The 23,903-nt window shown below is 38.9% G+C and overlaps 1 protein-coding gene across 2 annotated transcripts in view; it reads left to right on the forward strand.

The window, feature by feature from the left end:
* The first annotated feature begins 1,364 nt into the window (after window positions 1–1,364).
* Window positions 1,365–23,903, forward strand: part of sult4a1 (sulfotransferase family 4A, member 1) — a 31,684-nt gene continuing 9,145 nt past the window's right edge. Inside the window, exons 1-6 of one of the 2 annotated variants that reach the window (XR_015775544.1) lie at window positions 1,365–1,765; window positions 10,153–10,283; window positions 14,400–14,480; window positions 15,239–15,365; window positions 15,502–15,596; window positions 18,052–18,190. Coding sequence is in view for 1 of the 2 variants with exons in the window: in XM_042511569.2 (XP_042367503.1) it covers window positions 1,597–1,765; window positions 10,153–10,283; window positions 14,400–14,480; window positions 15,239–15,365; window positions 15,502–15,596; window positions 18,052–18,190 (742 nt within the window). In the remaining variant the exon portion in view is untranslated. The remainder of the gene's footprint in view (window positions 1,766–10,152; window positions 10,284–14,399; window positions 14,481–15,238; window positions 15,366–15,501; window positions 15,597–18,051; window positions 18,191–23,903) is intronic. The other variant, XM_042511569.2, reaches the window with a different exon arrangement.

Consider the following 23,903-nt stretch of genomic DNA (forward strand, 5'->3'; position numbering starts at 1 on the left):
ACGGGGGGATGATTTTTAATTTTATGCATATTTAAAGGCGGGCCACTTGATTGACAGGCAGTCTGCGAAACACTGCTGTAGTCTGTGAGTCAGATCCATGGATGTATTAAATAGCAGGCTCAGATCCTCCCTCGCTCCTCCACAGCTCCACCCTCTCATCTCAATATGGTCACTTCTAACTCCAAAAAATGAGGCTTCAAAACAGCAGTCCACAATCCAATGGGTGACGTCACAGTAGCTACATCCTTTATTTATACAATCTATGGTCATAAACAGTTTCATGTAGGAATGATATTCTTCTACGGCTAGCTCGCTTAGCACAACTGAACTAACTAATGCTGCATTAATATTTACATATCACGCTGACACCAGCACAAGCATCTTGTCCATGGGTAGATGTACACATGGTGAAATGGGTTGACGGGTGTAGTTTCCTGGAAAGAAAATGTTCTGCTCACAACAAGATCCGAGGATTAACCTCAGCAACCAGGTCATGATTTCTGGAAAGACACACTCAGTATGTTTTCATGCACAGTTTAGTTTAACTACAGTTATAGCTCGATTAGGCCATTTAATTGACCCTTCGCAAAGCCCCTCCCTAGGCCGCTGCCCAATCCTACTTTAGCAACCGTTAACTATGCACGGGTGGCCTGTCATGCTTTTAGCAGGAGCCAATATGCAGAAGCCAATATGCGGAAGTGTGTGCTTATGGGACCTACAAATCTGACAGTCGATATCCAAAAAAGTTTAGAGGCAGGTGTAGAATTTTTCGCCTTCCCAAAGCCGAAGACCCAAGAAGAGAGATATTAGATATGAATAAAACAGTGTGGAAAACCACATGAACAGCTCAACCCATCAAAGATGAATAAAAACACCTTTGTTTATTCCGAGGTAAGATGCTAACTAACATTAGCTGAAGCTAGCTTTGTGTGCTAAGTTAGATAACGTCAGCAAACAAAGACCGCTGATGATTTATATTAATATTAAAATATGTAGGCCTATTTTTGATTTTCAGCTGAACTGTCCCTTTAAAGTATTATAACCTATACTGTACTATACTAATTGCATAACAAAATTTGAAGCACTTAGAAACACTATAAAAGCTAATCAAGTTGACATTGTGAGCCACACAGTAATAAAGGCTATAATATTGTAAGCTTACACAATTATTGTAGCAACATGCTAATAGTCTTACATGATACACAACAAAACCACAGGATTATATCATAATATTATGGGATTATTACAGCAGCCTTGTGGTGGTAGTTTTTACTGGAGCGTGTCGATGTGTGTAATGTGTTGGGGAGCATCCTTCCTCTGCTGTCGCGCGCATCCCCGAGCTCGGGCGAGAGTGGTCCTGATGCTGAGACTTGTGTGCGCGCATTACATCACTTCTCCCCCGCGTGATTGGCTGTAGGTCAAGTTGTCCTGCTGCCGTGCAGCATCCGCAGCAGCGGCGTTTCAAATCAGCCTCATCACCGCCACCATCATCATCATCATCACCCTCACGTTTGATTGAATTATCCCCCAAAAAGGAAAAACGTTCGCGTGGGTGTGCGCGTTTTCTTGTCCTTGCACTGGCGGCTGGTTTCGAGGATGGCCGAGAGCGAGGCAGACACGCCGAGCACGCCGATTGAGTTTGAGAGCAAATACTTCGAGTTTGATGGAGTGCGGCTGCCGCCCTTCTGCAGAGGGAAGATGGAGGAGATCGCCAACTTCTCCCTTAGAAGTAGCGACATATGGATCGTCACCTACCCGAAGTCAGGTAAACAAGCCTCTGCGTCACCCTGCTGTGCCTGTCTTCACGTGTGTGCTGTGTTTGCAGCTCTGAATGCAGCGCGGAGATGTTAAGATTGTTAAACTTTCATATAAATATCTATCAGAGCACAGAGCGAGCAGTCACTGGGGTTCATTCTACACGACGCACAGGCCACAGGCATTAAAGTTGCAGATCAGGTGGTGTTTGATAGTGAGCAGCCGTGGGTGGGTCACACTTACCTAACAGCTCTGTTTATATCGCGCTTGTGCAACACAACCTATATCTAACAGGCCTGTATCACGGAAATCGATGAATATCTGATAGTGCATCAGTCAGCTCGCACTCTGAGCTGGCCTTCAGCAGACGCCACAGCACGCGCTGTCAGACGCAGATGAAGTTGATGTTTACATCCAGACGTGGAGTGAGGTGGCGCAGCGCTGCTGCAGGCCGGCTGCCGCGCGGTGCCCCGCTGCGCGCTGGGTGGGTCCGGTCATGTGACGGCTGTTGGGCAGCTCGAGCTCGCTGTCAGTGAACGCACAAGGGCATAGATACATTGATTATTGTCACAGGAATTATGTCTGTTTGTTTTGGTTTAGCATGAGGCCGGTTCTGGGCATAGGCAAGGGGGACAATGTCCCCCCAGATGCTCCACCTGCCTTACTAACACCAAACATAGACATCCTCAGCCCTAAAATTCTCACTTTGAGAAGTTATTATACTAACTAAAGCGAGGATACTCAACCTGCCTATACATGTTTCTAGGATTTTAGGACATTTCTTGGATTTTAGGACACTTCTCATATTCTAGGATGTTTCTTGGATTTTGGGTAATTACTCACATTTTAGGACATTTCTTGGATTTAAGGCCATTTCTAGGATTTTCGGACATTTCTAGAATTTTAGCACATTTCTCAGATTTTATGACTTTTCTGGGATTTTTAGGACATTTCTAGGATTTTAGGACATTTCATCAACAAGCTCTATTTTGATGCTGTTTTATGCACTCAGGCACTTTATGTATACTAAAAGTACAAAAACAATTGGAACAATAGAAATACTTTATTAATCCCATGAGGGAAATTGTTTCATTACAGCAGCAAATAAGAGAGCAGCAACTGAATAAAATTTTTTTTAAAGGGCAAAAAAATGCAAATACATATGCAAAGGAGGGCACTTAGCATAGAATAAAATTAAATAGAAAAGAATAAAATAAAATAACAACAATAATAATAAAGATATGTACAGTATGAACAGAGAACAAAAAAGATTTTAAAAAAGAAAAAAATGCAAATAAGTGTGCAAAAAGTGAATATGGATGATGGATGGATGCGTGAAGAACTCATATTACCCACCATCTCTTAATTCCTCCCCACTCCCCCATTCCGCCTGGTCTAGCCTCTCAGTGGCACAGGAACACCCACAGGTAGAGATTTCAGGGCGACACAGAGGATGCAGCCCCCTCGATAAAAATCTAAAAGTAGCAGAGGACTTTTATTTTGACAAATTTAAGACATTATTAATACATTATACATTATAAATTTAAGACCCACACATACGGGTCCCACAAAATATTAAAATAAAACTATGCCAATTTGGGAAGACCTTTAAGCAAGCAAACAGAGGTTTATTTACATTCCAGGTAAAAGCTCAATGTGCTGCACAAAGCACAAGGAGCAAGTTGCAAGCACAAAACAAAGCTGCTAACTGACTATAAAAGATAAATAGAACAATAAAAGATGAAAACACACAAGTAAAACAAAACAAAAAAGACCAAACTATAGGTAAATCAATAAACCAACAACAGTAAAAACACCCCCAGGTTAAAAACGATAGAATAAAATAAATTAAAATAAGTAGTTAAAACTGTTGAACCAGACTACTGGAATGCGTGACTAAAAAGAAATGTCTTCAACTTAACTTTAAAAGGTGATACAGCACTCCTTATGTCGTTTGGTTACGTGTTCTAGCAGCCCGGAGCATGACAGATGAAGTTGAAGTCATAGTTCATGAGCATAGCAGAAAGGTATTGGGGTCCCTGACCTTGTCAAGCCTGAAAAACAAACTATTAGATCAATCCAAAACTTCCTGGAAGCCAGTGTAGTGACTTCAGCACAGTGGTTATATTGGCATTTTTTTGTTCTGTAGGCTATATAACTAAAGTCAGCTATAATTAAAAGCTAAGTTAGTCATCATCAAGGAAAATGAATCAACTTTGACCTAAACATTTTGTCAGTCTTCCATATATATATATATATATGCTGACAAAAACATTATTGAAACATTGCATTGCGTCATTCTCAGAAAGTTACACGTTGTGAGCTGGGATTACTTTTGCACATGTGCTGTGGAAACTCTATGTTTCCACAGCACGTCATATGTTCAGGCGCAAAAACACTTCAGCTAGGTTTGAAAAAAGGTGGTTTGTGGGGCACAATCCCTGCTAGAAAAGTATTAAGGTCTCCATAAAACTACAACTTTTCCTACCTAAATTATATGCTGATTCTACATAAACTATAAAAAACTTAAATAATTTCTTGTTTTCTTTGACATTCTATATAAATATGCAATAATACACATACAATAATATGCAATAACAACACTAAAAAAGTTTTTATTTACGTCATCAAAAAGACAAACTCCACCTGTACTATGGTTTTCTTTTTTCCTTTTTTGGTTAAAGTAGTCTGTAGCGATCAATAACAAAATGATATGCTTATTCTACATAAACTAAAAAAATATATAAATAATTTCTTGTTTTCTTTGGCATTCTTGTTATAGATATGCAATAATGTGCAATAATGATTGTTGGGTAGTATGTATAATAATATTGCCCAATGTCAGGTTTTTATTTGATCATGTGATGACAGGATAAACTGCTGGTAGTTTGGATGCAAAGTCAGTAATTCCCATAATATTGTGCACTTGGGCTCATCATAACTACCTTACACCACTGGCATGAATGTAGTGTATATTTGTCTGCAGATGTTAGTGAGCGGAGTGCAGCATGTTGCTGCATCATACTGCTGTACACATTCTGTTACATGATACTGTGAGAGAAAGCAGAAGAGCCCAACTCTCCCGACTGTAACAGCCCGTGCTGCTTCCTGTTGAGGTTTTGCCCTGCAAGCATAGATTTGTGCAACATTCTCCCATTCCACCCAGAGAGACCTTGTGCTTATTGCACACAGCCATGACTCATTCAGACCCTTCTGGAACTCACTACCTCCCATGCTGACTGTAGAAAGAAAAGTGCTCTTCTCAAAATAATCTCAAATATACTGCAGAAGGAGTTATTTTTTAAATTATTATTTTGTGCCTAGGAGGGTGGCACAGTGGTGTTGTGGTTAGCACTGTTGCCTCACAGCAAGAGGGTTCCTGGTTCAATCCTGGTTTGGAACAGGGTTCAGTCCATGGTCAGGATCCCTTCTGTGTGGAGTTTGTATGTTCTCCCCATGTCTGCATGAGCTCCCTACAGGGTGTCCAGCAACTTTAAGACTTGCACAAATCAGTTTTTCATTTGAAAAAATTGATCAAATGACTATGTGTGATGTGAAATGTATCACTTATAGAGTAATTATCAGGGTAGCAGAGCTTTTTAGCAAACTTTCAGCTCATTGTGTTGGTATTATAGCACCCAGCTTTGTTTCAGTTCAGGTTTTTTCAGAGAGAAATCAGACAAAGATGGCAACTAGCTCGTAGCTGAGCATGTAGAGAGGCCGATATTTCTGTCGGACTTTGATGGAGACTATGCAGTAATGATATTGACCGAACACTCACTGCGTGGCCAGAATCACCACTTAAAATAAACGTTGCTCATTGTCTGCTGGATGTGTTCAGTGGGAGAGAGAGCTAAAGGGCTTCTCTCCTTTTATATTCGTTATTTCAATTTGCGCAATTAGAGGGTTAATGGAAACCTGCCTTGTGATGCATTCATTTCTGTTCAAAGAAGTCAGTCAAAAGCACCTGCTCTGTGTTGGTGTATCTCCCTCTTCTGGTGCAGAGGGAAGAAAGAAAGCACATGGCAGGCCACATGGCTAGGATGCATGCTGCAGAGCTGTGAGGCCACAGGCTCACATGTGACAGTCTTGGCCAATGGGATTTGCGAGGTACAATGAATTGGTGTGTGTGTGGGGGGTTGCTCTGCAGTTATGATCGCAATGCATTTATGACTAGTTTTGACATCAGCCATATGCTCAATCATGTCCCCCTGCAAGATGCACACCTCTGCTCTGCGCTGTGCACACACACACACACACACACACACACACACACACACACACACACACACACACTCAGGGCTTATATAATAAGAAGCACAGACACAGAGGAGAGAGCCTCCCCTGCTTTGGCTGCATGCTGTGCACTGCTGTGCAAAGCAGAGGTTTTCAAAATTAAACTGATGCAAATTTAAAGAGGCGCTCGATCCTACATGCCAAAATAATCTCTAGTCATGGGGAGTTACAACTCAGCCTGGGGAATCAGTTTAAGAGTATAATGTCCTCTGTGGCTCTGGAGGAGCTTTATGAAGCCTGACAAAATAACCCTGATGATGTCATTTGGGGTTATCTCTGCTTGGACTTACAAATTCCCACCAGTTAAAAAAACTCTGGACATAATTTACGTTTTTGTTCACCTGCCACTGTGGCTGGTGGATTCCAAAATGTACCAGCTGCTCAAAAGATTACTATTGTTTTTTTGGCAGGTGAGTGAAGCAAATCTAGCAGCCACTTGCATATTCTACCATCATGGTGGCTGGTGCTAATTTCCACCCTGCTGAGGGCGTGTCCGCTTTGAGTGACAGGTGGGTGCCATCAGTTAACAAGTTGCTACCAAAGCAACAACACTGGTCAGATGGACCAAGGTAACCATGGCATAACCCCAGATTCACAGAGTAAAAGGTTTAGGTGTAGCTGTCACTATTTCTGTGCATTTTCAGTTAATAAAAGTTAATTGTAACATTTTGGTTGCCAAGAAAAGTCTTGTTCAGCATTTGGTTGCACTACAAAACCCTCTACGTGGGTATCTGGATATTCAGTTTTTCTGGATAGTTCATTTTGTTTTGATAGTTTTATACTTTTATATATATATATATTTAAATTTAGCAATATCACAATTTACCATAGCTGTAAATTCACAGTGCTAACCAAGCTAGCAGCTTAAAAAATAATAAATAAAACAAGCTAGTAAGATCAAAAGTCCATTCATTTAAAAGAGTGAAAGTCTGTGAAGTCTAAAAGTCTGTGGATATGGAAATTGCCAAGAATAATCAGAAGCTAAATCATAAAGGTAATATTGTAATCCATTCCACACAGCACAAAATATGGCATCATGAATCTGTACATTAGCCCCCATTTTCCTATTTATTAAATTTTGCAGGTCTAAAATAAACCTGAATGACCACAGTTAAAGAACAAATATAATTCTCTATCTGAATTACAAAAAGCACATGTATCGTCTATAATTATTTAAAAATTTTTCAACACTTCTTTATCAGAGTAAATTCAGTGTAAAACTTTGAAGAATACTTCTTTCACCTTAATATTAATGTAATATTTGTTACCAAGCTAGCAGCTTTGGACGAGATGCCTCGATCTTGTCCAAATACGGCCACTAATTGCTCCAAAAATCCAAGATGACAACAGCCTAAACTTCAAAACTGGAGTTCGCAAACCAATGGGTGACATCATGGCAATATTTATTATTTTATCCGGTCTACGATGTAAAGCCAACTGATGTCATTTCAGCTGAAACAATGCATCTAGAAATGAGAAGCTGTTTCTGCTGATATCAAGGAACTATGCTTTTAAACATTACTAAGAATTTTGATAGTACATCAGTTTTTCACGCATCAAATGTAACCTTTCATGCATGCAAAGTGCATCATAACTGGAACAAAATGGGAAAAAGTTTTTCTTCAAGAGGAAGAGCAACTTTTCAACAAAAATCTTGATAAAATGGTTGATATGGTTTCATAGTCAGCATGCCTGAGGCCACACAGATACACATCATCTTCCTCTAAATATGAACATTCAGTCCTCACTACGTAACCCTTTTCTGCAGAATGTTGGCATGCTCTCATTGATAGCCAGTGTTTGTGCACCTTCACACTTCACAAGAGTTGGCTCAAAGTTCAGTTCACACAGATTCAAAAGAAATAGTTCTCATTCATAGTTCAATTTTTGTATTTTGAACCAAGGTCACACCCAAAAAGTTTAGGTTACTTTATTTGTACTTGTTTGCAGTAGGAGACAACTATCTTGACACACATTTTACAAACAACACAAAACAATTGATAAAAGACAGGAACACCCGTCTCCTGAGTCCTGTGCCTGTTGGACCAATCTACCTTCCACCTTGCCCATTTTAAATGGTCTTCCATGTTTTTTTAATTCCACGTCTACTGTTCTGACAGTCAAATTATGGATGTAGAGTTGACTGAAAACCTGGTGTATCTCATACAGGCACTAAAGGGTGCATTGTGCTTCCCCACCAAGGGCCACTTCCAAAGTGCTGTCTTTTGATGCTCTAAGAGTGAGGCCAGGCTGCTTTAACTTAAAGTGTCTACATTTTTTTGACAGTGTGGCTGGTGTTTAGATTTGTTTTTTCAAACCTGGCAACTTGCATAAAAATTTGTAAATTCGCGAGTGTGGTAAAACACAGTATGTGAGCATCATTAAAAGTTGAGAGAGTGAACACTCACATTTGTTGGTTACAAATGAATATTTTTTGGCAATTTTGTGTTTATTAGATAGGACAGATCAGCAGTGTGAAAGGGGGAGAGAGAGGGGATGACATGCAGCAAATGGCCGCCTGCTGGACTTGAACCTGCGGCTGCTGCGGCACAAACAGTGCCATTCTTCATGGGCTGCCTGCTTTATCCACTAAGCCCCCGGATGCCCCAGATGTTGGGGGCAAATGTATACGTTCTTTTTACTATATTGATCATACTTTGATCCAACCCTGAGTAGTTGCTTTTCTCTCTTAATGAAGCAGTGTCTTTTAGGTTTCCAACATGTTATCATCCCAAGTCATCACAAGCTGCTGCTCTGTCAGTGGACTTTTGTTACGCTCTGCATATCCTTCTGCATCTGCTGTTAACGTTTCAGGATGCCGCTCCTGACACCATGATGTCATCAAAGGCACATAGTAGGATTACACTACAAAAGCACATAGTTATGTTTAGGCAACAAAAGCACTTGGCAACCAAAGCTGGGATGTCAACAAAAGCTGTTGTCACGGATAGTTAGGGTTATAAGGTGTCGAAATAAACAAAACAAAACATCACATTCTGACAGAAAGCAAACACTGGAAACCTGCATGAAAGTCCGGGGTTTGTTGGACCCAACTACTGCCACTTCAGCACACTCTATAGGGACCTTCGTGCTCCATATGTTACGTTGTTACCGGCAGTCTTTCAACCTGACACCAGCCTGTGGTGTATGATGCGGCCATAATAGGTTCTGTCCCACTGTGTTTTCAAATGACGGCTGCATATCATGCTACTGCGCCAGGCACCGTTCAGCGGCATATCATCACACCACAAACAGTTCTGTGAGGCTGTGCTCTTATCTGACACTACCCAGTGGCGTATCATACAGCAGCAAAAGGTGGCTTTACGTGTTGGGATCTTATGCCAAAATCACTGCAAAGGTTGTATTTGACGACTTCAGAATGAGAAGGTTTCATATGGTGTGATGGGACAGTTGCCTCAAGCCTTCACTATGTAGCATTTTTAAAATTTTCAAAAAAAAGTGTGTGGGATGTCAGGCTGTCACACTCCCACATATCTGCAAAGCAAAATTAAGACACCAGCACAGACTGGCATGGCAACGAATACAGCAGTATTATGAGGAAAGACTCTCTCAATCAGTGTCTGCATAATGCAGGCACTGATTGGCATTCATACTTAATAAGTGACTGTTGGTAAAAGCAGCAAATTAAGGACTGAGTCACTTGGCAGACTGAAAAGGTGGGAAAAACTAAACAAGTACTTATTTTCTCATGGTTTAACTGCAATGTGGATAATGTTGGCACCACATTTTTACAAGGGAGATGAATTTGTGGACCAAAAATTTAACATTTGGTTCTTTTTGTGATGGAGTGTGAATCTAAATCAGTTAGGTCATTTTCTAAAATTGCATCCACTGGGCCACTATCGCTAACTTTTTTGCAAAAAAACAAGCTATTGCATTATACAGACAAACATTTATTTGGAGTCATGTTTCTGTTCAGCTTGAGGATTCATTGTGCTTTGAGCTTTGGTTCGGTCTCAACCAACTCCCACAGTTAGTTTGGCCTTCATTTTTTCTAAGTTCATTCTTAGTGTCCAGCCATTTTCCTTGTTCTTCTTCTGACATCCCAGGGCTGATGGTGCTCTTGTTCTCTCCTTGTAGGCACCAGTCTACTTCAGGAGGTTGTGTATCTCGTGAGTCAGGGAGCAGACCCAGATGAAATCGGCCTTATGAACATTGATGAACAGCTGCCTGTCTTAGAGTACCCCCAACCTGGCCTGGACATCATACAGGTAATGTAGCTGAAATATGATTAGCAGTAATTCATTTTTTCTTGAGCCTGCATGATAATTATTTGGAGTGCAGGAGTTTCAGGCTCTGTCGTGGCCCTGCAGTGTTTTGCTGGGTTCAGCAGCATTAGAAGAAACCAACACCTAGTTTGCCACTTCAAGGACTGTCTGTCCAAACAGTTAGGTTGATTTAATGTTCCTCTGGAGAAATAATTAACCCCAAAAACTCATCTATGATCACCAAAATTACACAAGAGGTTTTCTTTTAATGACAAAAAATCTCTTCATGCCTTAAACTGCTTACATGTAACTCAACAGCTTAGTCTCATTTTGTATGCATAGATCTATGAATATAATTGGTTGCCACCTGTTTCTCCACCCACTTCTCAACTGCAGTCCTGCATCTCAAACCAACCTGCTTACCTTCAACTCTGCTCATCACTCTACAATGAAACGGTGGTATTAACACATTTCAACTAGTCATACATCAATGCTTGGTCAATGGACATTCACATCTATATATGACGCCCGTGGTATCCTTGTTGACATTTTAGGAGGGCGTGTCAAATTACTGTTAAATTGCAAATGCATTGTGTCTTTTCAAAATGCATTTTTATTTTCACAGGATATGTATAATACAAGTTATACAATACAACTTAGATGCATACAGCACTTTTCAAAAAAAAACTTACATCAGTAAAACTCCTTGTATTTATGTTTATTTCCTTCTGCAGTAAGAGCATGTGCTTAGATTTAGAAAAAACACATCATGGTTTGGCTTAACATTCATATGAGAAGTGAACACCGGGCTCCTGGGTGAAAGTTTGGGGTTTGTTGGACCCTTCCCTCCCAACCTGCAGAGACTTTCCATTTCCTTATATTAAATTGTTACTGGCAGTGTTTGAAACTGACACTACCTGGTGGTGTATCATATAGCTCTGACATGTAACATCTGGCCTTGTTCATCCAGATTAGTATGATTTACCACCATGGAAGGTGGCTTTTGGCATCGGACACCAAAATAACTGACCATCATCACTGGTATTTAATGACTTGGGAATGAGAACGAGCTGGTAATAAATAACATGAGCCTTCGGCTTGACTATGTAGTTAAGCAGCTAATGATGTGTCTCTAATGGATAAACCTTATTCCTGATCACAACTTGATAAGTTTAAGTGAAAGTGAAACTTGACTTGCATAATACATTACGTACAGTAGCTTCAGTACACCTGGCTTCTCCTCCTATTCTGCCCTCAGTGTTCGACTTGAATGCGACTATGCAGACAGATAAACTCCTCGACAAATGACAGTTGTACTATCCTCTTTAAAAAGATTCAATTATTGACAGAGTGTAACATAAAGAAAACAAAAAACACAAACTTCAGGCATTTAGCTGTGGTATAAATATAAAAACGACAAAAATATATGTAAATGGAAGAATTGTGAAACATTTATAGCCTGAGCAACTTAAAGTAAGTGTATGAATTAGTACTATTCACTATACACTACAACCATGTTTCAGAAATTTACATAGCCAATATACAGCTGCATAACCACCAAATTAACTATAAAGAAAACAATCAAAATGCCTAAACATTCAGTGATGATGCCTTAAAGATATGTCAAAATAAAAAATACTCACAGGCAATGCTCTCTATAAGGCAAAAAAGAAGGATGGATGCAGATTTGTTTGAAACTACCTCAACCTCTGTATCTGCTGGCAAAAACTAAACATGTGAGACTTCCTGTCACCTGTCTGACTGACATCATTCAAAATGGCTGTTGCAACACAAGAAGAAGAAGAAGAAGAAGAAGAAGAAGAAGAAGACAAAACACACTGAAAACAGTAACACCACCTCCTGGCAGAGTTCATATGTGCCAGCACATCTCTGATGCCTTTTTTTGCCATAGTTTTATGCAAATTATATCGAAAGCTCCAAGTTGACAGGATTGGTTGTCTGGCTCTCTGAATCCCTGTTTTTGAAACTGTCATTGGTTCCAAGCGGGAAGTGTTCAGCCATGGCATTAACAGCTTATTTTGCTAATGATGCGTCTTGCACATTATGTACGTGTTTAACATCTCACTCGGAACTCAGGATGTTATAGGAATATGCGCTAAGGATACATAGAACATCATAAATCGGCGTGAAAGGTTACTGACCGATCGTCTCCAAGTGTCGACTTGGTGACGTGTAAAAAGACTGGACTCATGAGTGATATCCTTGGTTTGGTTCAAACAAAAGTTGTTGACCTACAAGTCTGTAAAGTTCATAATGGCAGCAATAAACTGCTACCTTTAGGTTTAAAAGGTATAAGCAAGGGGAAAGGGGATTGAGTAATCCAGTCCTTGTTACCCAGCAAATGTATATTTTGTGCTACCTTTTAGGGGTGCCTTGCATTGTGTTAGTTACTTAAATCCTTCCACACTGACAATGGCTAAAGCACTTTAAAACGAGTAGGAAAAGGTCTTTTCTGAATAACTAGAGTTAATCGAGGAGGTCTCTATCTCAGCCCACAGTTCTTGAAACTGTTCCACTGTTAAGGGTGTTCTGTTTTAAAGGCAACCAAAACTGTAAACTTTAATTATACTTTGTAATTCCATTGCCCTTTTATTACAGCACTGATTCTTAATGTCAAATGACTCATGATGGGGACTGTGATAACACTTGCATAATGTCCTCACCCTTCCAAAGTCTGAAAAAGAAATCACAGATGATGTCATCTTAGCTTGGGATACAAACCTTCTTTTCTTTTTAAAGGGTGATTCACACTAGGCATTACAAATGAGTATAACTGAGCCTCTGAAACTTACACTCTCACAATCCCCTATCTCCTTGAGTGCAATGCAAAGCACTAGAGAAGCTCCTTAAGAAGACTTGCCAGTAAACAGAGCTAACATGTTCTCACTTCCAGCTTGTCAGGTATGGCAGGTTGGTCATTGGCCCTATGCTTCAAACCATGATACTCTATAACCCTCCAACTTTAGACCACAGATATATAAAGAGAACTGGATACAGCCTTGGATGTGGGGCCTCATTAATTCCTATGAAAGGTGAAATTGAAAAAGTGAAATTTGCTGCGTCTTCCATTCTGCCTCCGTATCGTTGAGTCCACAGAGCAGATGCACTCGAGAATAAATGTCCAGTTTAGCGCTGCGAGAAGTTTAAATGGGGTAAAATGATTTCATGTGGCTCTTCAAGACTTTTGAATGTTATTGGACCAAATGGAACACAACCCTGTTTGTGAAATAAATCATTTTGCAAGGGTTGTGTTGCTCAAAAAAATGTATCCAATGAGTAGTAGACGTCTCTTTAACAATGTACGTCAGTGTGAAAAAGTATTTATGGGCCCAGTCACACTTTGGCCACTTTTCCATGTTGGCTTCAAAGGCAGCTGCTGTTCCAGGATGCTTGTTTTGGATGTGTCAATTTCTGCTGGTTAGGTCTTCTCAAAATAAATTTTTTTTTTTTTTTTTACTTTTGCATCCTGGCATTTCCATTTAGAGTTCCTAAGCACTACTTGAAAATATATAAAAAACAGGGGAATATGGAAAAACTTAACAGTTTATACTTTCAGTAAAATGCATCTGAAACCAGGATGTCTTTCAACATAAAAGAAATAGCTATAATAGCCAGTATTCACACATCTCTTTCGGTTTTATTTTTGTATTACCAGATCAACTGCACCTTTAATACTCAACCTCGTTCAGACGAGAAAAAAAGACCAAAATCTCATATAAACAGCACATTCAGAACAGACACAGCGTGTTAGCATTGTGGCTGGAGCTTGTCACCTGTGCATGCTCCGTATAGAAGAAAACAGGGAAAACATTACATATATAACCTGTCATATAGATTTAATGTGGAATTAATTTATTAAACCTGCGTGTGTGGAGTCACATCTTGGTTTTTTTTAGTTTAAGATGGTTATGGATTTTTTATTTTTAGTAGTTATCATGGAAATCCACTGAGGCCAAGAATATTCCTTGAGTGAAAAACTTCATCGCATTTTCCAAGAAATAGAGATCTTGTTCACCTGACTTTCTGAGCAGATAAGATAAGACCCATGTAACAGCTGCAGAGCAGATATAAGTAATAACTTCCTCTGTGTTTCCACAGGAGCTGACATCTCCTCGTCTGATCAAAAGCCATCTTCCCTATCGATTCCTCCCCACGGCCATGCACAATGGAGAGGCCAAGGTCAGTGCACTGACACTGGACAGCCGTAAACAATACCTGGGACTTTTAAATACATAAAGAAGGTAGAAGGTAGATTTATTAGTCATTTTTAAACAAAGTTTAAAAATTGACAAAACAAAGTTTTAAAAATGAAATTACATTTGTCACATACTCATTTAGAAGATTACAGATGTGTTGATATTTTGAGGTATGTTTCAGGTACATTGTGCAATGAATTGTATATCATTTAACAACACATAACATAAGTCAATGCAGGACACTTAAGTCATGATGATGCATTGATGCCAATGCAACCTCTATTGTAAGCACATATGGAGATACAATACAGCAGAGTAAAGGGTTAGTCACAAAAGTGTGAAAAAATGCTTTGAAATGAGAAAGCCATTTACAGTACAATTCCCTAAGCCAGTGTGCATTTTCATTTTGTTAAGAAAAAAACAACAAAAAATTGAGATTAATAAATAAGCATTAAAACTAGATGTATTACATATGATACAATTAATAGATCCTAAATGCCGATTACATTTTTGTTCTATCAAAAGGTTCAGTTGACACTAAAATTATGATTTTATTTAAAATTGTGTAGTGATTCAGAAAGAAATATTTGCATTGTCTAACATAGTCTACTCTCTAATATGCAGTCTGTGAAAGAGGACATTGTGCATTTTTGCAGGACTGCACTCCAACAGCATTGCATGGGAATAATATTACGTTTTGGACTCTAAGTATTGTTGAGTATTGTTGTGGTTGTCTCCTAGGTGATCTACATGGCTCGTAACCCTAAGGATCTGGTGGTGTCTTACTACCAGTTCCACCGCTCTCTCAGGACCATGAGCTACCGGGGAACCTTCCAGGAGTTCTGCCGGCGCTTCATGAATGACAAGCGTAAGTATGGAGGTCACTGGAAAATTGGGCCACTGTGACCTTCCTTCTGGTTTTAAGTTCTTTGTCTAAATACTACTGTAAATTAATTTAGCTGTCTCTCTTTCTGTGTCTATCTCTGTATCTCTCTCTGTCTTAGTGGGATATGGCTCCTGGTTTGAACATGTTCAGGAATTTTGGGAACATCGCATGGACTCCAATGTCCTTTTTTTGAAATATGAAGATATGTACAAGGTAACATCATCACCATCTCTTCTATTTGTTTTTATCTCCTATTTTGACTGTGATGTAACTCCAGGGCATCACTCAGTCACCCAGACTCTTGGGACGTTTGGTGTAATTTAGATTAATTTAGATTTAGATTTTTAATTCAGAGACCCTCTCCAGCGAAGGTGTTGTTCTAATGAATGAAACTGTGTACTCTCTGGTTGGAGGTTACTTTTTAACCTGTGTCTACTGAGGGGACTCTCTAAACATGCACACTCCTCATATTAACCCTTATCTTTAACCACTTTGACATGTTTTTCTGAACACATGAAGTTTACCTTGCTAGCAATGTAGCCCACAGATTACAATTTTACATTATTTCTTGTTTTTAATCCCATTTTTCTGAATCCAAAAGAAGTGAAATGAGTGAGTTTTTTTCACAATTGACTCTCACTATGAACTATATTTAATTATTAAGTAAAACCGGACCAACACATAGAGCATGTAGCCTCTGTGTCAGGTGGCAGACACGTGTCCTATCTGTCTTTTATGCAAAACATTCTTACATAAAACTCCGAACCCTTTTTGCATTATCTGGGGTTATCACATTTACGAGGACACAAACATGCCCTGTCTTTTGCAGATAGGCTTTTCTTAGAACAGATTTCTTAGGTAACACAAATGATCATCAACATTTGACTTTTCTTTGGAATTGTTCAAAAAGCATAAAATCATTTTAAAGATGCCCTGTGTCTGATAAAGACATATGACACATACATCAGATGCTGACTGTTAATCCTCTACTTCATATAAATATCCACAACTGAAGCAGGTAACATTCCAGACTCAGCCAAAAAGGCAAACTTTGTATCCCATTCACACAAGCCATAGGCACTATTTTTCAAGCAATTTGAGATATTATAATGCTTTGAAAATGTGTACATCATTTAGGAAAAACATGATAACTGCCATAAAAACCATCCCATAGAGTCAGCATCCAGTTTTGTGTCTTCTTGTTCTCCCGCTTGTCTTCACTACTTTGAAACCATAACACAAGAAATGTTGAGGTTGACTCATTTTCACTCCTGCAACCCACAGAAGCAAAAATGGCGCAAGTTGATTTTACAGGAAAAAAAAAGAATAAAGTAAATCAATTGCCTTGAAAATGTAGGTAAATGTAACTGTTAATCTTAATTTATGTTAACTCTGTGTCTAATTCTTAATTTTACTTAAAATTAAGTTTTGTTTAAATTAAGTTCTGTTTAAATTAAATTTTTAGGTATATTTACTTTCCTTTGTTAAGGCAATCAGTTTCCAAGATTATTTTAAGTATAATCACATATACTGACAGTATTTCAGCCACTGCTTGGCCTATTTGGACATTTTCTGTTTTTTTTGTTTGTTTGTTTTTTTTTTTTAGAATAATCCATTAACAATCCATTTCTGGAAAGAAACGGTTTCAGGACTTTTTTTTTTTTTAACCAACATTTACCAACTGTGCATTAACTCAGTGTGATGGTCTGTGAATTTAGATGTTAACTTAAAGCATTGTTCTATTCATGTTATAAATATAGTACAGTTAATAACTAATGAGAAGTTATTTCAATTACTTCAAATAAATAAGATAGAGTAAGTTACCTGTCTAATCCAGTCAGTTTAATTTCCTCTAAAACATATACATTTAATAAAAAAATAATCAATATCAGCCCAACTGCAGTTATGTTTGGTAAGTATGCAGACTTCTGGTTTAAAACATACATTTTGAATTTTGAAAATATCAGAAATGGCTTCAGCATCTTCAAAAATCCCCCAAATCACCCATATAATGTCCAAGTTGGCCAAGCAGTGCAAATTATGCAAATTGCCCAGCATATGCAATTTAGAATCTGGCAGTTTCCTAATGTTGGGGACCCATACTACGCATTTATAGTATAAAACTTTGGGGTACTCAACATTTCCGGGTTCACAATGGGACTCTATAGGCTGGCAAATGGGCTTTAAGGACAGGCACACTCAACTCACCCATTTCTCCCAGCATTGCTAACAGAGCTGCTGCAGACATTTTTTACATGTCATCGCAGAGAGAGTTTGGCTTCATGTGTGAAAGCTTCAGGTCAGTAGCCTCGAACTAAACCTGCCTAGAACACATGCATGTGTATAACCCAGTTCTGCAGACTGATAGCCTGTTTTCTACCGTCCTTAGATGAGCTGTACAATCTGTCCTTGTCATATGTTTGTATTCAGTGTTTCTCTGCTTTGTGCCGCACAGATAGTTTAAGCACAGTGAGCTGTGTGTTCTTCTCAGCTGTGGGTGGATGCTGTTTGGGGAAACAGAATCACTGCCTCGCTGTTATTTAAGAATTCAACAGGGAGGCAGTTTGTGCTCTGTTTTTGTGTGATTATTGCATTCATAACTCCCCATTTTTCTCCTCTCTTCTCTTCTCTTCTCCTCTCCTCTCCTCTCCTCTCCTCTCCTCTGCAGGATCTGGGGACGTTGGTGGAACAGTTAGCGCGGTTTCTGGGTGTTTCCTGCGACAAAGCTCAGCTGGAGGGCATGGTGGAGAGCTGCAACCAGCTCATTGAGCAGTGCTGCAACTCGGAGGCGCTGTCCATCTGCAGGGGTGAGTGGGGGAGGAAATAGATTAGGAACAACCCTTTTTAAAAAAAAATCATACTATGTCATTGGTTCTTTAGCCCAAAATACACAATTTAGGAAAAAAATAAATTCTAGTTTTAGGGTTTTCAGTAATGATCAGAAAGGTATTTTTGTTAAACATTCTAGTACCAATAATTTTTCTCTGACTTGAAAAAACTCCTCTAGAGCCATAGTGGACATTAAATATCTGTTTTTTTACAGGCTCTGTCATACATAATAATCTTTATGTTCATTCAACCTTTATTTTAATTCGGAGATACATTAAGGTAGAAACCTCATTTACAATAAGGCTTAGTATAAAGAAAGACAAAACAAAACAAAACAAAACAAAACAAAACAAAACAAAACAAAACAAAACAAAACAAAACAAAACAAAACAAAACAAAAGATTATAGGTATCAGGGACTCAGTAAGAAAATGTAGTTAAAAATGGTGATGCAAAATAAGAATGATAAAATGAAAAGATTTAGTGGCATCTAGTAGCTGAGGTTGCAAATTTAAACCATTCAGATTGTTGTTGGAAGGGGGTGGCATGTGACTGTAGTTCATCATCAGGATGAGGACATCAACTCACCAATCTGTAAACTCTTCTTCTGCTGACTTCTTCTTGCTAACAAGGCTATGGTTGTGTGTTGTCATGTAACGTTCTTCACAGATAAGGTTTAGGAAAGTAAGGTTATGTGGGTTAGCTTCAGAAAAAGAATCATGGATGGGCATTGTCATGTTAAGAAGTTGATGTAAAGTTATGTTGGTAAATGTTTACGAAAGTTGTGTTTTGTAGGTTTGGTTTTGAATAAATAAAAAAAAATAGCATAGCATAATTTGCAGATTGCTACCAAGCAGATTGATGTTGAACGGTGGTGGCGTGTGGCTAAGAGTCACTCATCAGGAAGAGGACATCAACTCACCAGTCTGTAAACTCTCCTCCAGTTTACATCGAGCATGCTAGCTGCTAGCTAGCCAGGTCGAGGTTTTTTCAATGTAAACATCAGTAAATGTCACAGAAAAGATGAGAAGAAAAGACGCCAGCGTTCTGTTAACCATTGTACAGGCGCTAGAAAATAAACTGTATGATTTCTGTGTTACATAAGTTTCCAGATAGACATCAGGAAGTGTAATATCCTCTGATTCATCAAAATTTGATTAAATCCTGGTTAGTGCCATTCAACCAGGAGAAGGTTTTACAACTTGCCAATCTGACAGAGCAGGGGACTTTGGCAAGAAGGAGAGGAGGAGTGTGCTTTATGGTGAAAAAGGACTGGTGTAATGGTGGGAGTGTGTGGTGCTGTCCTCTTCCTGCTGTGGATCACTGCTTGACACTGTGCAGATGCAGCTGCAGAGCAGCGATGCCCATGTTATGGAGGAATGACTATGCAGCTGTCTTGTTGGTGTCAGAATGTGTAGACAGTTCAATTACATCATGTCAGTAACAAATATATAACTTAATAATTATTTTTATATCATAACTTTAAATAATTCCACAACCAGAAACCGAGGATTACCAGAACCATCTGCAAACAATGAAACAAACGATATAAAACATGCACAAATTACAGAGCACAAGTTTTTGGAGCTGATGGGATCACATTTCACTTGTACCTTGTGTAATTCAATGTGACAAATAAGTGACTGAGTGATTGATCAACTTCCCATGTGCCAAGCATGTAGGAGAATTATGGTGGCTGGCATGAAAACATGAATGGCCCTCTCTAGAGCCAGTATTTGGTTTGCCCATTCTGGGCTACTGTGCAAAAACATGGCGGACTCTGTGGAGGAGGACCTGCTATGTGTGTGGATATAAACGGGTCATTTTGAAGCAGGGATACTCAGTTCTGCTTAGGGATGCTTCTTTTGAGGATGTGTCTAGGATTTTAGCATGTTTTTCGGATTTCGGGACATTACTAGGACTTTTGGACATTTTTGGGACTTTGGGATGTTTCTAGGATTTTAGGACATTTCCAAGATTTTAGTATATTTCCAAGATTTCAGTAAGGTTCTAGGATTTTAGGACTTTTCCCAGATTTTAGGATGTCTAATATTTAAACAAGCTCTATTTTGATGTTGTTTTATGCACTCTGGCACTTTATGTATACTAAAAGTACAATAAATATTCCCAGTGTAAATCACTTTATTCTTATTGTGAAGTAGAAGATGGTTGGGGGGTGGGGCACCTATTGGGGGCCAGATTTGGCCTGCGGGTCCCAAGTTGAATTTCACTGTTCAAAGGTGACAAAAACAATTACACTTACTTTCAGGAGATTATTATAGCATATTCCATCTCTGCCAATATATCCCTATAAATCCCTTTAGAATACCTAAAGCAGTTAAAATTTAAGCAATTGAATCAACCGACACATAAACAGCTGGAGATGAGATCGGAGCAAATGAAATTTTAAACTGCCCTAAGAATAAAAGTGAGGCAAACCTTAGATTATTCTGCATATTATTCCAGGATGCAAGTGCACAGTGAGAAAAACTGGATTTCAGAAGTTTAGTGAAAATAACCTGCACATGCAGAGTAATCTAGCTTTTTGAACATGTTTAATAAGGGCAGTGGTGAGTATCGTAATTATCAGCAGTAATAAATCTTAGTGCAGAGTAATAAAGAGCATCCATGGGCTGCAGACTTACTGTGGTATGTATAAAATGTCACCAAAATGCAACCATTGCATTTATGTGTAAAATGAGGTAAAGTGCTCCTTTAATTTGCAATAAAAATGCTGCCTTTAATTAACAGGTACAACACTGTAAACAATATATAACAGCACTATGAATTCAAAACAGTGTGGACTGTATGCAGAAATATAAGTTTAAAAACAAGTTAACTATTCTTGTCTTGCATAAAATCATATATATTTTTAGTCTCTGCGTGCTGAACAGGAAAAACACAAATGCAGCATACAAGAAGCAGTACATGGAAAACTTAAGTCACAGTCCAGTTTAAATTTCCATGAAGAAGTGAAGCCAATGTGATTCCTGCTAGCGCACGGATGGAAGCACTGCGGTAATGGCAAATAAGTCTCGGATACATTTGAGAGAAAGAACTATGCAGACAGAAGCAGAGCAGACTGAGAGGAGAGAGAGCATGAATGTCATTAAAGTGCCTTTCTTAGAGTCAGTATGTCGGGCCGATTCATATCAGTGATCTCATGATATCGACTGATTCGCCAGAGCTCCTCTTACAAAGCTATTTAAGACCAGGGAGGTAGACAATAATTACATCACACATAATACATTTCTTACTGTGTTGTGGAATCTGATGTTAAGCTGCTGGGATCAATATCTTTGTTATTGTGTTAGTTATTTTAAGCTGCTCTCACGAATAAAGGGCTTGCCTTTCCATTATGGCTCCATAACACACTTACATGGCCTTGGATTGGAAATAATGACGGCTACTGTGGTGGCTGCAATAAAAACAGAGCTACTAATGTTTTGAACATCCGTCACCATGCTTCTTGGAATGTTATCACCAGAGGAGAAGTCACAGAACATCCCTCAGTGGAAACACATTCATCTCACAATTATGTTTTATTGACATTTCATAAATATCGCTTAAGATTTGCGGCAACACTATGGTTTACAACTCTGAAATTAATTCCTAAATTCCTAGGACATTCAGATTGATAAACTTCAGATTCATTAATTCCTAATTATTACCAAGCCAGCCTAAAACTCTTTTAGTAATTGCACAGCAAACAGTTCAACACATATGGAGAATTACAAATAAATAAATATTTCAATAATTTAAATGGAGTAGTTTTTTTCAAGGGACTCTGAAAACCAACAGCTGCTTATAACCTCAGCACAGCTAAACTAACTCACATGGCCGCCTCAGAACGCTGTCTCTGTGTTCTCCTGTGCTTTCAGATACCCTCGCAAGCAGACTGGGTTGCTTTCTTTTTATAATAGGAAAAATGGTAATGGGCAACTTGGCAAGAAGTTTTCTGAAAAAAAAAAAAAGTGGAAAATGTCCAAAAACTATATGTATAATAATCATAATTATATGTTTAAAAATACTTTACAGAATTATTATCATAATGTTCTTATTATAAAAAAATGTAGCCTTTTAAACAACTTTTTTCCTCTTTGTTTTTATTTTATTTTATTCTAATTCTTAGATATATTTCTTGTACTATTTTTTCTTTTTGGGTCACTTCCTCCAAAGTCGCTCATTGCCTTCTCCCCATGTTTTTGAAGTCAAGCCCATTTGCTCAGGTTTCAAAGGGTTATCAAAGTTAACAGTTCAAGAAGTGATTAGGAAATAACAAATCTGTAAATGAAAGCATCACTGCAGGGTTATTCCACTGTGTTGTACATGAGTCTTACCATGCGTAAAGGCAATAGGGTTCAATGAGTTTCTGGGGAGGTCACTGACCTGTTGTGAGCAGTATGAATGCTCTCAGTGAAACTGGACACTGTATTGAAACTCTAATACACACCGTACAGCAGGTCTGATAATCTGACGTGGTGTAAATACATTAATGCTCCACCTGCTCACTCATTCTGTGCACTATAATAAGATTATAACCAGAACAGGATTAGACGCACAGGCTCAGAGAGTCTTGAAACCAGTTTCACAAGACAGATTTTCACATCAGCACTTTTAGATAGTTGTCAGTACTTTGACCCTCACAGGCCCCAGACTGAGCCGAGCAGTCGCCTTTGAAAGCAGGACGATTATATATGAGACACTGTTCACACATCAAACCCTGACACCAAAACACTGGACAAAATAACACATTTTACCCACCATTATGGATGGAGCACAGCGTTAAGAGGCAGGGGCCAACCCAATCAACCCTCATTGCCACAGTTTGCAAAATCCAAAAATAACAAGAACAATTTAAATAGCTCAACACAACTAATATTATAAGTGGTTTCTTCAAATTCCACACAAAATGCCACTTTTAATGACTATTGCAGTGTCAAAATTATTCAACCCACATTTGTAAATCAGATGTTGTCTCAAGCACACCAGATGCAACTAATCAAGGGCTTTAATAGTTGCATTAGGTGTGCTTGAGTTAGAACACATCAAATACCTTGACAGGGTAGAGTTTGTTGATAGTGACATTTGATTGCATGTCAGAAATATGGCTAAGTCAAGAGAATTGTCCAAAAAGTCGAGAGAAGAGATTACTGACTTGCACAAACAAGGAAAAGGATACAAAAAATAGTAAAGGCACTGAATGTTCATAGAGATACTGTTGGAGGCATAGTTTGCAAGTTCGAAGTTCAAGGATCACTGGCTACACTACCTGGACAAGGCAGAAAGAGGAAGTTATCAACTGTAGCCACCAGATTCTTGAGTGGGCAGGTAGTCAGAAACCTTACAGTGACTGCAAAAGACCTGCAGCAAGACTTGGTAGCAGCAGGCACTGGCGTTTCAGTTTGCACAATAAGATGCATACTAAACACTGAAGGTCTCCATGCCCAGACTCCAAGGCGCACACCATGACTGACCCATAAGCACAAGAAAAGTCAGCTCCATTATGTTCAAAACCATATAAATAGGCCACAGAAGTTTTAGGATTCTGTTCTGGGGAGTGATAAAACAAAAGTGGAACTTTTCGGGCCTATGGATCAGCAGTATGTCTGTAGAAGTCCACCAAGGTTTGATTTCAGAGTCTTGGAAGATTCTACAGTGGCCGTCAAACTCGTTTGACTTGAATCCCATA

The sequence above is a fragment of the Plectropomus leopardus genome, chromosome 22, assembly GCF_026936395.1.
Source record: "Plectropomus leopardus strain MGB_pleo_1.0 chromosome 22, ASM2693639v1, whole genome shotgun sequence".
Taxonomy (NCBI): domain Eukaryota; kingdom Metazoa; phylum Chordata; class Actinopteri; order Perciformes; family Serranidae; genus Plectropomus; species Plectropomus leopardus.